The sequence below is a fragment of the Lithobates pipiens genome, unplaced genomic scaffold (genome assembly GCF_037356315.1).
Source record: "Lithobates pipiens isolate NorthernLeopardFrog02 unplaced genomic scaffold, aLitPip1_a1.2 Scaffold_8, whole genome shotgun sequence".
Taxonomy (NCBI): domain Eukaryota; kingdom Metazoa; phylum Chordata; class Amphibia; order Anura; family Ranidae; genus Lithobates; species Lithobates pipiens.
Genome location: NW_027507903.1, coordinates 249309387 through 249324464, shown reverse-complemented (window position 1 = coordinate 249324464; position 15078 = coordinate 249309387). Strand labels below are relative to the sequence as shown.

The 15078-nt window shown below is 45.8% G+C and overlaps 1 protein-coding gene across 1 annotated transcript in view; it reads right to left on the bottom strand.

The window, feature by feature from the left end:
- LEMD3 (LEM domain containing 3) overlaps positions 1 to 15078 on the bottom strand; it is an 89027-nt gene that overhangs the window by 14152 nt on the left and 59797 nt on the right. Inside the window, exon 9 of the mRNA XM_077469890.1 lies at positions 5680 to 5855. Within this exon, the coding sequence (XP_077326016.1) occupies positions 5680 to 5855 (176 nt within the window). The remainder of the gene's footprint in view (positions 1 to 5679; positions 5856 to 15078) is intronic.

The window sequence follows — 15078 nt, the reverse complement described above, 5'->3', positions numbered from 1 at the left end:
TAAGTTTCCCATTTCTGTGATTTATACAGAATCCAATTGACCTGTGATCACTGTTCCCTAAATTACCCCATATTTCCACATCCGTGATCAGGTTTGTGTTAGTAATCAGCAGATCCAGTAACGCTTTATTTTTATCTGACCCATAAAATTGTCCTGCAAGACATTTAGGAACTGGCAAGCCTTAAGGCCCATACACACGGTCGGACTTTGACAACAAACATGCAAATTAGCTGTTTTGGAGCAACATCCGACTGTGTGTACGCTCCATCGGACAAACTTTCTGTTTTCTTCTGACTTTTGTTGGCTGTGCGAACGGACAAACTTTCTGGCAACAAAAGTCCGATGGAGCAAAGTCCGACGGTGTGTACGCAAAAGCATCGGACTTTTGTACAAGGTACAAACACGCATGCTCAGAACCAATGCAAAAGATCAGACTACAATACAGAAGTTCACCAAAGGTGGCGCTGGAGTCATTGAACGTCCTCTTTTGAAGCGGCGTCAGTACGTTGTGACGTCATTACGTTCGTGTTTGTTGTCAAAAAGTCCGACCGTGTGTATGCAATACAAACTTGTGGACCACGCCCTTTGTACAAAAGTCCACGGAAAAGTTTGTACAAAGTCCGACAGTGTGTATGAGGCTTTAGAAGAATGTGCGGTTCCCTCCGACCAGTCAACGTCTGGATAATTAAAATCTCCCATGATCTTTGCAGCTAATCCAAATTGTGAAAGGAGATTTCTCCCCTTCCTGACTCAGGTTAGGGGGTCTTATAGCACACAGCCAGTATTATTTTCCCCTTAGCTTTATCCCTTTGGAGCACTACCCATAAGGATTCCACCTCCTCCCTAGCTCCCTTAGGGATGTCGTTTCTCACATTCGCTTGTACATTATTCTTGATATATAGGCATACCCCTCCCCCTTTTTTACCCTCTCTATCCTTGCAATAAAAGGGTATACCCTTGAATGTTTGCCAGCCAATCATGAGAGCGGTTTTCCCTATGGATTGTTCACATTTCTACTAATACGTTTATTCTGATAAGAGACTTGTGTATTATTACGCCAGATTAATAAACTGCTATTGTAAAAGAAGCAACATACGCTTATATTTGGACTTTCTAGTTGGGGTATCGTGGTTAAAGCCCCATACACATCAGATTTTCTGCCAATTTTTACCTTCAGATTTACCAAAACTATATGAGGTAAAACCTTAGGAGTTTCAATTTGTATGCATTCAGGCAGGCCCTTGCACTACATGGTTTTGGTAAATCTGAAGACAAAAATCAGCAGAAAATCTGATAGTGTGCATGGGGCTTTAGTCAGAATATAAAGAGCACAGAGCACCACATAATTCAAAGCACCAGGAGGAGAAAGGAGTTATAATGCTTCCTTAACATCAATTTATTGCCATCTGTGTCCCATATTCAAACAGGAAGTGAGGAAATACAGTTGTGCTTATAAGTTTACATACCCTGACAGAATTTATGATTTCTTGGCCATTTTTCAGAGTAGGATAAAAGACAAAAACTCACTCATGGTTAGTGTTTGGCTGAAGCCATTTCTTAATCAACCGTTTTTTTTTGAATCCTATAAATCACAACTCCCCAAAATGACCCTGATCAAACGTTTACATACCCCAATTCTTAATACTGTGTATTGCCCCTTTTAACATAAATGACAGCTTGAAGTCTTTTGTGACATTTGTGGATAAGGCCATTTATCTTCCCAGATGGCAAAGCTGCCCATTTCTCTTGGCAAAAATGATACAGCTCCTGTAAAATCTTGGGCTGTCTTGCATGAACTGCACGCTTGAGATCTCCTCAGAGTGGCTCAATATTGAGGTCAGGAGACAGATAGCCACTCCAGAACCTTCACTTTATTCTGCTGTAGCCAACACAGGTCAACTTGGCCTTGTGTTTCGGATCATGGTCATGTTGGAATGTCCAAGTACCTCCCATGCGCAGCTTCCTGGCTGATGAATGCAAATGTTCCTCCAGTATTTGATAACGTACTGCATTCATCCTGCCATAAATTTTTGCCAAATTTCCTGTGCCTTTGTGGCTCACACATTCCCAAAACATCAGCGATCCACCTCCATGTTTCACAATAGGAATGGTGAACCTTTCACCATAGGCCTTATTGACTCTCCACATGTAGCGTTTATGGTTGTGGCCAAAAAGCTAAATTTTGGTCTCGTCACTCCAAATTACTTTGTGCCAGAAGGTTCGAGGCTCGTCTGTTTGGCGTATTGTAGGCGGGATACTTTGTGTCATTTGCATAGTAATGGCTTTCTTCTGGCAACTCGACCATGCAGCCCATCTTTCTTCAAGTGCCTCCTTATTGTGCCTCTTGAAACAGCCACACCACGTTTTCAGGGAGTTTTGTATTTCACCTGAAGTTATTTGTGGGTTTTTCTTTACATCCTGAACAATTTTCCTGGCAGTTAAGGCTGAAATTTTAGCTGGTCTACCTGACAGTGGTTTGGTTTCAACAGAACCCCTTAATTTTTACTTCTTGATTACAGTTTGAACACTGCTGTATGGCATTCTCAATTCCTTAAATATCGTTTTATATTGCTTTCCTGTTTTATACAGTTCAACTACCTTTTCCCACAGATCCTTTGACAATTATTTTGCTTTTCCCATGACTCAATCCAGAAACGTCAGTGCAGCACTGGATGAAAAATGCAAGGGTATGTCAGGAGTCCAGAAACTCATTGACCTTTTATACACACACCAATTACACGCAAACAGATCACAGTTGAGGATGGATACCTTTAATAGCCATTCAAACCCCTTTGTATCAACTTGTGTGCATGTTACCAGGCCAAAATCACCGGGGTATGTAAACTTTTGATCAGTGTCATTTGGGTAGTTTCTGTTGTCACGATTTAAAAAGAGTAAACACCGTTCATAATAAATGGCTTCAGCCAAACACTAACCATGAGTGAAAGAAAAGTTTGCTCAAATTCTGCCAGGGTATGTGTATTCAAATATTTTAAGCAAGCATATTTACAACAGCTAAAAGCAGCCAATCTCACATGTGAATGCCTGAATACTTTCTTACTTTATGCAGATTATAATTACTCAATGGTTCACTATGTGATCCATTAAATTCATGACCACCCACAGTTCCTTCCTTTGCATAGGTCACTGAAACGAAAATTCCTGTTTTTTCATTGGAAGCCACTACGATAGCGCTGGTGTCATCTGCCATGTGGAGTGGCACGTTCACCTTTCTGCCATACGTCCCCTCTGCTGCGCCTGCTTTCAAGGGCAACACATTTTTGATCTTTTCCTACGATCGATTTAGGCTTTGTTCCCTGTTTTCCTCCTCAGTGTCTCACTTCCAACCATTCTGAGCCACAGTACAGGTTAGCAAATCTCCATTGACCACTCTGGTTTTCTGGATCAAATTGTCATTACCCCAGTTCCTGTGGCAGATAGTATTAAGGCGTTTTAACTCCAACCTTATCCCCAAACCCAGAAGGGGGCAGCCACCCAATCTTGGATCTCAAAGTCTTCATTATGTCCACAAATTTCACAGAAAATCCACCTAATCTCATCACCTCTTCACCATGGAGACTTTCAGGCTTCTGTGGACATTGATAATGTTTACCTTCATGTTCCTATCTTTCCAGTGCATTACAATTTCTTCAAAATTTGCCATCGGAAAACTGCCCTACAAGTTCATGGAAATTGGCCATTCAGGCTCTCATCTGCACCTTGGGTATTCACCAAGGTGCATTCATTCTTAGTTCTAGCCCGGATGCCAACTTATGGCATCATTAGACAACCTCCTGTTCAGGAAGTGTTGGTGCCAGCTGTGGGACTTGTGACTGTCTAGATGTTAGATTTGGGCAGACCCTGAACCTTCAGAAATCAGTCAGCAGAACAGATTAATTGGAATATCTAGATCTAGTCCTGGAAATAGCTCAGGTTAGAGTCTTCCTTCCATAGGAGAAGAACTTGAAACTCTCGGGTCTCAAATCTAAATTCTCCAGGTGCGCAGCTTGACTCCGCTTTTGCAAGAGAGACCTAGGCCTGTTGGTTACCTCCTTCAAGGGCAGCTCAATTTGCCCAATTTTTAATCCCGAGCTCTGCAACGCAACAGTCCATTGTTGGAGGAAAGTCAGTCTGGCCTCTGTCCCTGGCTTGGTAGCTCAGGAACCAGAAAGGTGGTCCTGCATCTTTTGGAGGATTCTCATGTTGGATGCCAGCCTGCTGGGATGAGAGAAGTCCTGGGCATCCTGACAGTGCAGGGGACTTTGTCAGAAAAGTCATCTCCGATCATCCTTGCATTTCTGGTGATTTGTCTTTGCAGCACAGCACTATCCTGACAAAGGGCCACCCAAACCAGATTCAATCAGATGCCACAACAGCAGTGGCATTGCTCAGTGAACTCCCTGCATCAAGAGAAGGTGGCAGGATCCTGTCCTACGCAGAACTTCACAGCCATGAGCATTCCAGGCATTGATAACTGCCAGACAGATGTCCTAAGCTGGTGACATCTGGGTCCAGTAGAGTGGTCCCTTCACCCAAAGGTGTTCCATGATTGTTGCAGCTGGGAGGATGCCTAATGTGGGCCACCAGGTTCAAACATGAAAGGGTTTGTCTACAGGTACAGGGGGTTCTCTGGTTGCTGTGTGATCACCATGCCCCAAGCTATGCCATTCTTACCCTGAAACTATTCCAGTGATCCTCACTGCTCTGGACTGACCCAGGGAAGATGTGGCACATAAACCTGGTAAAATTCTAGGCAGATCCATGGGCACTTACATCCCGATTCATGGTTGCTGGTTTGCAAACAGCATTGGTGTTGAAGTCAAGGCTCTAAAAAGGGATGGGAAATCTCAGTCTGATTCCCATGGTACTAAAAGCTAGATGTCTACTTCCTGTAAGGTCATCAGACATGGAAGGCATACTTCATTGTGGGAGACTCAGGGACTTCTATCCCAGCAGGTTCACAATGAAACAGATATTTTCCTTACTGCTCTGGGTCTAGACCAGCATTTAGCTATCAGCACCATCACTAGCCAGGTTTCTGCCCTATTTTGTTTCAGAGCTCATTGTCCATATGGTCTTAGAGTGAGTGGCCAGTGGGGGTCGCCTATGTGGTCTTCCAGGTAGTCCCCCACCATCCGTTCTCTCCTGTGACTCCAATTGGCACCTGTTTCCCTCTGCACCTCAGTAATTGCCGTTTGAGCCCATTAGATACATTCCCATTTCTTCCCCTCCAAATTTTAAAATCCAAAAATTATTTTTCCAATATAAGTTTGGCCCAATGGATTCAATGCCTGTGACTTGTAACATATGCAGATTAGGCGCTTTGGCTGACATTCCTGATCCAACCAAGCAACTAGTATTTTAAGGTTGTCAGTAATGCAGCCTTTTAACTTCTCTCAACTCATTTCCTTCAAATGAAGGTTTCCCAATAAAATGCTATACATACGCCACCCGATTATCTCTTGATGGATCATGAAAAGGATGCCAAAATTAGTCTATCATAGTGGCTACAGAATCACCTAAAGGGGACTTAATCATACTCCTGTGTGCCTTCAGTCATGCCCCACTTGTTAAGACCAAAAAAAAAAAAAAACACAAATTTACAAATATTAGCACAACTTCCCTAACAGGAGGCATGCTTGACATGTGAATAAGCAAATGGAAAGTTGGAGGCATTACCTTGTCCTTGCCATACTTTAGAAGGCATGGTTGAAATTTTGTCACATGAAGAAGGCTGAATCCATTTCCATACAAGGAAATCTGTTCCTGCTATTTTCTGTGTTTCAGTACGTATGCGAGACTCATTTGAAGCCAGGAATTCAACAGCCCGTTCCCAAGCCTTTTTCATTTTTTTCCTACAGGGAAGGAGGAGGATTAGCAATTAAAAAAAAAGGTTACATTAACTGCTTTGCATTATTCAATTGAATAGGGCTCACAAATAAATGCAAGCAAAAAAAAAAAAAAAAAAAAAAAAAAAAAACACACCCATAAATCTATCCCCTATTTTGTAGATGTAACAATTTTAGCGCAAACCAAATAATATACGGCAATCGTGATTTATTTTTATTTTTTTACCAAAAATATGTAGCAGAATACATATTGGCCTAAATGGAGGTAGAAATTAGTTTACATTTTTTGCTGGATATTATAGAAAAAAAAAAAAAGGTTTTGTACTCACCGTAAAATCCTTTTCTCTGTAATTTACTGACCGACACAGCTCCTCTCTAACTAAATGGGTTGTATAGCCTGCCATTAGGAGAAACTAGGCAAAATTGTTACACAATACACAGAACTTTAATCCCACCCCAGGGGGGGGCGGGCTCCATGCTATCAACCCTTCCCACTACTCCTAGCAGCTTCAGGACGTCAACAAGCAGTACAACATAGAAAAAAGGAGGGGTGGGTGCTGTGTCGGTCGGTGAATTACAGAGAAAAGGATTTTACAGTGAATACAAAATATCCTATTTTCTCTTATATTCACCGACCGACACAGCTCCTCACTAACTAAATGGGACATCCCTAAGCAGTGCCAAATGAGGGGTGGGAAAAACAGCATAAAAAAAACTTCATCCACCATGGCAAGTGGGAACTATTGAAACTAAACCCACAAAAAAAAACACCACTATATACCCCGGTATCCTCAACAGGAGTGATCCCCAAGACCGCAACATTGCGGAATGCAACAGTGCATTAACCAAAACAGTACTGCGTTTTTATCGAAAAACCAGGAAAAAAATTAAATTGCAACAACACGGCTGCCTGCAAAACTTTGCGGCCAAAACAGGCAGCCGCCGATGCACTGACGTCTACCTTGTAGAACTTGGTAAACATATGGACGACCAGGTCGCCGCCTTACACACCTGAGCGTCAGACGCTTGGTGTCTGAAGGCCCAAGATGTTCCGATTGCTCTTGTAGAGTGGGCCGTGACTGGAAAGGGAGGCACCTGCCCCTTCAAGGCGTAGACTTGGACTACATTCTGTCTGACCCACCTGGAAATGGTGGCCGACGAGACCGCCATGCCCTTCTTAGGACCAGCCACCGAAACATTGAGTCCGATTTCCAAAAGGAGGCTGTGGCAGACAAGTACCCCTTCAGAGCCCTAACCACATCTAGAGCGTGAAGGGCCACCTCCTTGGGGGGCTTCGGCTTAGGACACAATGATGGCAATACAATGTCCTCATTGATACGAAAGGCCAAAACCACCTTCGGTAGAAAGGACGGTTGCGGACGCAACACAACCTTATCCCTGTGGATGACCAGATAAGGCGACTTGCAGGACAAGGCCGCCAGTTCCAAAACCCTCCTGGCCAATGTGATGGCCACTAGAAAGACCACCTTCTGTGAAAGGGTCAGCAGAGGAATCTCCGATATTCTCAAATGGCGGCTTCTGAAGCGCCAACACCAGATTCAAATCACACAGAGATAGCGGAGGACGCACCGGAGGGACTACATGTCGCACCCCCGGCACAAAGGTACTCACTAATGAATGAGACGCCAGGGGTCTTTGAAGAAGAAAAAAAAAAAAAAAAAAAAAAAACAGCCAGAGCTGAAATCTGCCCGATGGTGCTCAATGCCAACCTCTGGTCTACACCTTTCTGAAGAAACACCAGGATGCTGGATATAGAGAAGGAACGCGGATGCCACCCTCTCTCCTCACACATGGAGATGTAGGCCTTCCAAGTACGATGGTATATCTTCCTGGAAGAAGATTTGTGCCCTCTGTGTCCTGGACACGAATCTCGGCACGTTCTGATTGAGCCGGGAGGCCGATAGATCTACATCTGGTGTGCCCCATTTCAGGCACAGCAGCCCGAATATCTCCAGAATGCAATGCCCATTCTCCTGGGTCCAGCATCTGTCGACTCAGTCCGCCTGCCAATTTTCCACCCCCGGGATGTAAATGGCCGACAGGGCCGGAACGTGTCGCTCTGCCCAAAGTATGTGAGCGACCTTCCGAGCAGCGGCTGAGCTTCTTGTTCCCCCTTGGTGATTTATGTACGCCATAGCCGTGGAATTGTCTGACTGTATCCTGGTCGGACGTCCTTGAAGACACGTCGACCACGTGTGGAGGCACAGCCTGATCGCTCTCAATTTGAGCAGACGGCAACGTGGATTCTTCCGTTGACCAGAGGCCCTGAGCCGACTGAATCCCCAATCACTCCACCCCAGCCCGACAGACTGGCGTCCGTAGTGACCACCGTCCATTTCAGAGGAAGGAACGATTTTCCGGACTGAATCACCGGGGACCTCAACCACCAGATCAGGGAGTCCCTGACTGGCTGGCTCACCTGGATCTGCCGATCCAGGGACAACGGAGATTTGTCCCATTTTGTCAAGATCTCCTTCTGCAGGACTCTGGTGTGGAACTGGGCATAAGGTACTGCCTCGGAGGAGGCTACCATGAGCCCCAGCACCCACATGCAAAAGCAGAGTGATGACCACTTGCAGTTCATCAGTAGTTTGACCGCAGATCTGAGAGTCAGCAATTTGTCTGAGGGGAGAAAAACCCTCGCTTCCCTGGAGTCCAATAGTAACCCCAGGTACTCCAGATGCTGGTACCACCACTGGCTTCTTTAGGCTCAACAGCCACCCAAATGGTTGCAGGGAATGCAAGGTGATCGCCACATCCTCCTCTCATTCTGAGATGGAAGAAGCTCTCAGGAGGAGATTGTCTAGGTAACCCACGATTGCGATCCCGCATTGTCTCAACAACGCCAACACTGGAGGCAGTACTTTGGTAAAGAGTCGGGGGGCTGATGCCAGGCCAAAAGGAAGAGCCACAAACTGGTAGTGGGCTTCCCTGACTGTCAAACGCAGAAACTTTTGATGTCGAAGGCATATGGGTATGTGCAGGTAGGCCTCCTAAATGTCCAAGGACACCAGGAAGTCCCCTTGATGGAGTGCAGCGACTACTGAGCGAACTGATTCCATTCTGAACCTCTGCACTTTTACAAAGTGATTTAAGGCTTTTGGTCCAATATTGGACGTACCTCTTTCTTCTTGGAAACCACAAACAGCTTTGAGTAGAACCCCTGGAAGCGTTCAATTCCGGAACCGGTACAATTACCCCCTGATTCAGCAAGTCCCTCACCACCCCTAACAGGGCCTCCCAGCGAACCGGGGACACGGGTATGCTGGAAGGAAAGAATCTGTTTGGCGGCAAAGAGAGAAACTTTTTTGTAACCTGTGGAAATCAGATCGCCGACCCATTGGTCTGATAACCGGGAGGTCCAACGGGCTGCAAACTCCCGAAGACTACCCCCCTCCCGAGACATGGGTGGGGGCAAACCTTCATGCGGTAGCCCTTTTGTTCGCAGGCTTGTTAGGCTTGCGGTTCCAGGGACGCTTTTGACTATCTGCGGGCGTCCGCTCAGGCTGGGGTCGTTTTCCCGAAGCACCGGGCGGACGAAAAAGCCCCTAGTGAGCGGAAAAGTAAGGCCCTTGCCTGCGGCGTGGCTCCTTGGCCTTCCTGGCCTGTGAGAGTAGTGTACTCTTACCACCCGTGGCATTTTTAATAATGTCATCCAACGATGTTCCAAAGAGCCTTTTGCCAAGGAAGGGAAGATCCGTCAGGGCTTTCTTGGATGCCTGGTCAGCAGACCAGCATTTCAGCACCACGGCTGAAACTGAGGCCCTTGATAGCAGAGGGAGAGTATCCAGGGCCACGTTACAAACATACTTAAGGCCATGCACTAGTTGGTCTGCTAGTTCCATGCAGACTGCTCTCCCAATTCGCGGTGCAAAAGTTTTGCCCACTCAGTGTCTGCGACACCAGTGCGGATGCCAGTACAGGTCGCACGGCTGACCCCACAACCGTAAACAAGGAACGAGCCACTGCTTCGGCCTTCCTGTCCGTGGGATCCTTGAATGCAGGAGTCCCCTCAACTGGGATAGTGGTTACTTTATTTAACCTAGATACTAGGGGTCCACCACTTTTTGAGAAGGCTTTCCTCAAAGGGGTAACGCACCGCCAAAGGTCCATTGCGGGTGACCCCATTCCCTGTAGATGAATTTGTCGAAATAAGTCAAATACGGGACCACCTTAGGTGAATGTGCTGGATTGCGGGAACCAAAAGGGATCGGTACATCAGCAGAGGAATCTGCTGGCTCCTGAATCTTCAGGGTATCACGCACAGCTGTGATAAGTGAGCCAACAAGTGACTTGTCGCGCCCGGGATGGGGAATCATCCTCACTGTCTGAACGGTCCTGGTCAGCCACGTCTAATAGGTCAGAGCAGGGGTCTCCAGCCGAGCTCTCCCCAGAGGACGGGGGGGGGGGGCAGGGGCCTCTTACATGCACCTTTCCTGCCATGTGCCGCCTCTATCTTAGCAACATAGGAGTCAAGGACCGCCGCCAGGGTGTCCATGCACACCGCGCTAACTGCAGGTGACCTGGTTGCTATAGCCTGGATTTCGGGGGAAGAAAAACTAGTTTCTGAAGCCATGCTGACCCTAGCCCGTCTGCCACCTGCAAGGGGACTTAGGGCAGTGAAGGTCCCATCCTCCTGCTGCGGCCGCGTGGGGGGGGTTACTTAGCACTAGACTAACCACCCTGGGGCATTCTGTGATAGCCACAGCAGTGCCTGTAGTCCCTAGGAGGTTCCCAGTTAGCAGCAGAAGCTCCTACCAGCGGTACAACAATCTGCAGAGCAGCTTCAGCGTTCAACAAAGAGCCATCCAGCGTCCTGCACACACACAGTGGATACAGGAAGCAGAAAGAGAAAGCACATGTAATGCTGCCACAAGAGGCCAGCGGTGAAAAAAAACGTTCAGGCTTTAAGAAAGTGCCCGCTAATGTAATCAATAGGAATCCTAAAGAAAATGGCTGCTGAAGCTCACCAGGGGAATTTATAGCTTTCCCAAAGCCAAGATGGCCGCCAGAACGGCACCATAGCAAAAAATAAAAATGTGCTGCCTGCCAACAGCCTCCATAAACATGTTTTGGGACCCCCAGACCTGGACCAGGACCAACGCCAGCCGCACAGACCCCCACAGGTGAGAAACAGCGACCCACACACACCGCCCGCAGCCACCCCCCTCAGAGAGGGGAAGGAGTGGTGGTAGGGACTTGGGAGAGAAGATGAGGTGGCCCCTGAATCTACCCCCCAGAGAATGCCCAGCTGCTCACACCACCGAAGCAGGGAGAGCCATACTTACCAGTCCTGAAGAGCTGAGACATTCCATCACAGACCCACTCCTGCGCAGTTACAGGGTGGTTGTTGGCCTCGGTATACTGTGATCCAGACATCAGTAGCCCAGTCATATGTATACCCCGGAGCATTAAAGCTCACCGACCACCTCTGGAGCTGAGGCATGTCGTGGCCTGCTGAGCATTAGCTGCGGCCTGCTCGCGCTCGATGGCCGGACTGGGGAAGACTACAAGGATATCATTAACCAGCCTGTCACCCAGCCGGCAGTTGATGAAAGATCCTGTGATCTTCGATCTTGTGCAAAAAGCAGCAAACCTGCAGCAAAAATATGGACCAAGAGGCCTCAGGGTTTCTTAGGTCATTCTCCTTCCTAGGCAAAATAAAAATTGAAGCCGCTAGGAGCAGTGGGAAGGGTTGATATCACGGGGCCTGGCCCCCCGCCGGGGCAGGATTAAAGTTCTGTGTATTGTGTAACAATTTTGCCTAGTTTTTCCTAATGGCAGGCTATACAACCCATTTAGTTACAGAGAGGAGCTGTGTCGGTCGGTGAATTACAGAGAAAAATGTTTTTTTCTTCAAAATTGCCACACTTTGTTTACAGTGCAAAAAATAAAACGCAGAGGTGATCAAATACCACCAAAAGAAAGCTCTATTTGTGATGGGGGGGGAGAAATTGTGTTTGGGCACAGCACACAACTGTGCAATTGTCAGTTAAAGTGATGCAGTGCCGTATCAAAAAAATGGCCTGGTCATTAAGGGGGCAAATTCTTCCGGTCCTTAAGTGGTTAAAACAAAGGATTTATTTTTAACAAATGCTTTAACCACTTCAATACAGGGCATTTTCACCCCCTTCCTGCCCAGGCCAATTGTTTGTTTTCAGCACTGCCGCACTTTGAATGACAGTTATGCAGCCATACATAGAGGTCGATCGATCGGCCGGCATTTGCTGTTTTTTTTAATTAATCACATCGGCCAATTGTACAGATAAAAAGGCCGATTTAGAACTACAGCGCGACTTGCAAATGACTTCTGTAATAGAACGGACTTGTCTCCTCTCTGGGCAGTCTGCCAAGAAAAGAGCAAAAAGATACAATGTTTACACTTGAATGAATGAACTCATGTGTGTAGAGTTCTCAGTTTAACCATTTAAAGACAATCTTTTCTGACACTTGTTGCTTACAAGTAAAAATCCTGTATTTTCTGCCAGGAAATCACTTAGACCCCCCAAAAATAAATAAATTATATATATATATATATATATATATATATATATATATATATATATATATATATATATATATATTCATTTATTTCGCAGAGATCCTAGGGAATAAAATAGCGGTTGTTGCAATATTTTATGTCACACGGCATTTGCGCAGCGGTCTTTCAAATGCAATTTTTTTGGGAAAAAAATACACTAATGATAAAAAAAAAAAAACCAACAGTAAAGTTAGCCTATTTTTTTTTCGTCCAAAAGTTTTGACTACCTGTTTTTATTTAATGTATAGTTTTTTGTTTTTTTTATCTAAATCATACATACAAGTAAACTGATTGGAGTTTTTTTTTTGTTTAAATGTAAGAAAATGTTCTGCATCACTGGAGCTGGCAGGCGTTGATGGTAAAACGCTGCTAGTTTTAGGGGCGCTTTATCATTTTAGCGGTGCTAGTCGGCTGCTAGTGGGGCACATATAACCCAACTAGCCGAGGAAGAGGTTAAATGCGCCCGTGAAGCACCGCTGCCAAATCGCATTGCATGCGCTTCGGCAGTGGTTCCCACTCATATCAATGGGTAGGAGTGGTGAAGGAGCGGTATACATCCCTCCAAACATGCTGCTTGCAGGATTTTTTATTTTATTTTTTTAACATCCTGCCAGCGCATCGCCTCCGTGTAAAAGCACTCTGTTTTTCACACAGACTGCAGGGGAGCCATGTCGCAGGCACTTTACAGGCGCTATTTTTAGCCCAAAAGTGCCTTTATGAGATGAAGGGGGATAAAAGGAAAAAATAAAAAAAAACGGCCTAACATATCGGGCCCAAAAAAATCTGCATCATATATCGGCCGCCATGATTTCTAAATATTGGCATCGGCCAGAGAAAAACCCATATCGGTCGACCTCTAGTCATACATCACTGTATCCAAATGAAATATTTTTTTTCCCCACAATTACAGCGTTCTTTTGGTGATATTCGATCACCTCCGAGATTTTTATTTCTTGCGCTAACAGAAGAGTGACAAGTTTGAAGAAAAAAATAAAAATAAATTCCTTCAGTTTAGGCCGATATGTATTCTACAATTTTTTTACTAGAAAGCAATAAGCGAATATTGATTGGTTTGCACAAAAGTTATGTCTACAAAATAGGGGATAGATTTATGGCATTTTTTACTAGTAATGGTGATCTGTGACCGACATTGCGGCGGACACATAGGACACTTAATACTATTTTGGGATCATTCACGTTTATACAGCGATCAGTGCTATAAAAATGCATGAATTACTGTTTAAATGTCACTGTCAGGGAATGGGTTAACACTAGGGAGCAATCAAGGGGTTAAATGTGTTACCTAGGGAGCGATTCTAACTGAAGGGGGGGGAACAACACTCAAGGGGAGGAGACCGATCAGCGTTCCTCTGTACTGGAAAAACCATTCGGTCTCCTTCCCCCTGACAGGACGTGAATCTGAGGGAGGGGCCAGGAGCTCCCACGAGGAAACCGAGAAGAGGAGGATCCAGGCTGATCTGTGCAAAAATCACAGCACAGAGCAGGCAATTAGATAACGTTTGTTATTTTCAAATAAACAAAAAATTAAACAAGATAAATATTTAAAAAATTAAAATAAGACTTAGTGTCGCTTGAACCCTCAAGCCCAAACATTGTAGGTCCCCAGCTTACTAGAATCATTGAGGGTAGGTTAAAACCAAAAAATTTTCAGCGACCAGCTCTTCAATAAAATGACTTTATGGTTTGAGGAACGTGCATTTCGTCACTGGGCACAACACTTATGCTGTGTCACAAACCATTTAAACAATTACTTCAGTTTAGTCTAGGAAATAAATGACAAGTTGTGGAATCATATTGGTTCTAGTAATGATTGTTCATTTTCTGGATTTCTAGAGACAAAGACAGCAGGGGAACTGGCTTGGTTAAAGCAATGGGTTTAACCACTTGCTTACTGGGCACTTAAACCCCCCTCCTATCCGGACCAATTTTCAGCTTTCGGTGCTGATGCCCTTTGAATGACAATTGCGTGGTCATACAACACTGTACCCAAATGACATTTTTATAATTTTTTTCCCACAAATAGAGCTCTTTTGGTGGTATTTGATCACCTCTGCGTGTTTTTTTCTTTTTTTTTTTACAAAAAAAATAAGTAAAATTTTTTTTAAAACCGGTAATTTTTCAACTTCATTGATGGGCACCGATGGGTGGCAGTGATGGGCACTGGTGGGCAGCACCAATGAGGCATAATTGCCTCTTCAGGACCGATGTCCCTTGCAGATGAGCCGGGTATCACCTTTTTTTCTCCTCCACTGTCAGCGTGAGGAGAAGAAGAAAAAAAAAAAAAAAAAAAAAAAGTCCATCACCGAGCTTTTGTTTTGATCATGTGATCAGATGTCATTGGCTGACAGCTGATCACATGGTAAGAGGCCGGGACCGGCCCCTTACTCGGATGGGTGATCATCTGAGTCTCAGTGACTGATCACAGGGCGCTCACAGGGCGCACGCACAGGGCGCACGCACAGGGCGCACGCACAGGGCGCACGCACAGGGCGCACGCACAGGGCGCACGCACAGGGCGCACGCACAGGGCGCACGCACAGGGAGCACGCACAGGGCGCACGCACAGGGAGCACGCACAGGGAGCACGCACAGGGAGCACGCACAGGGAGCACGCACAGGGAGCACGCACAGGGAGCACGCACAGGG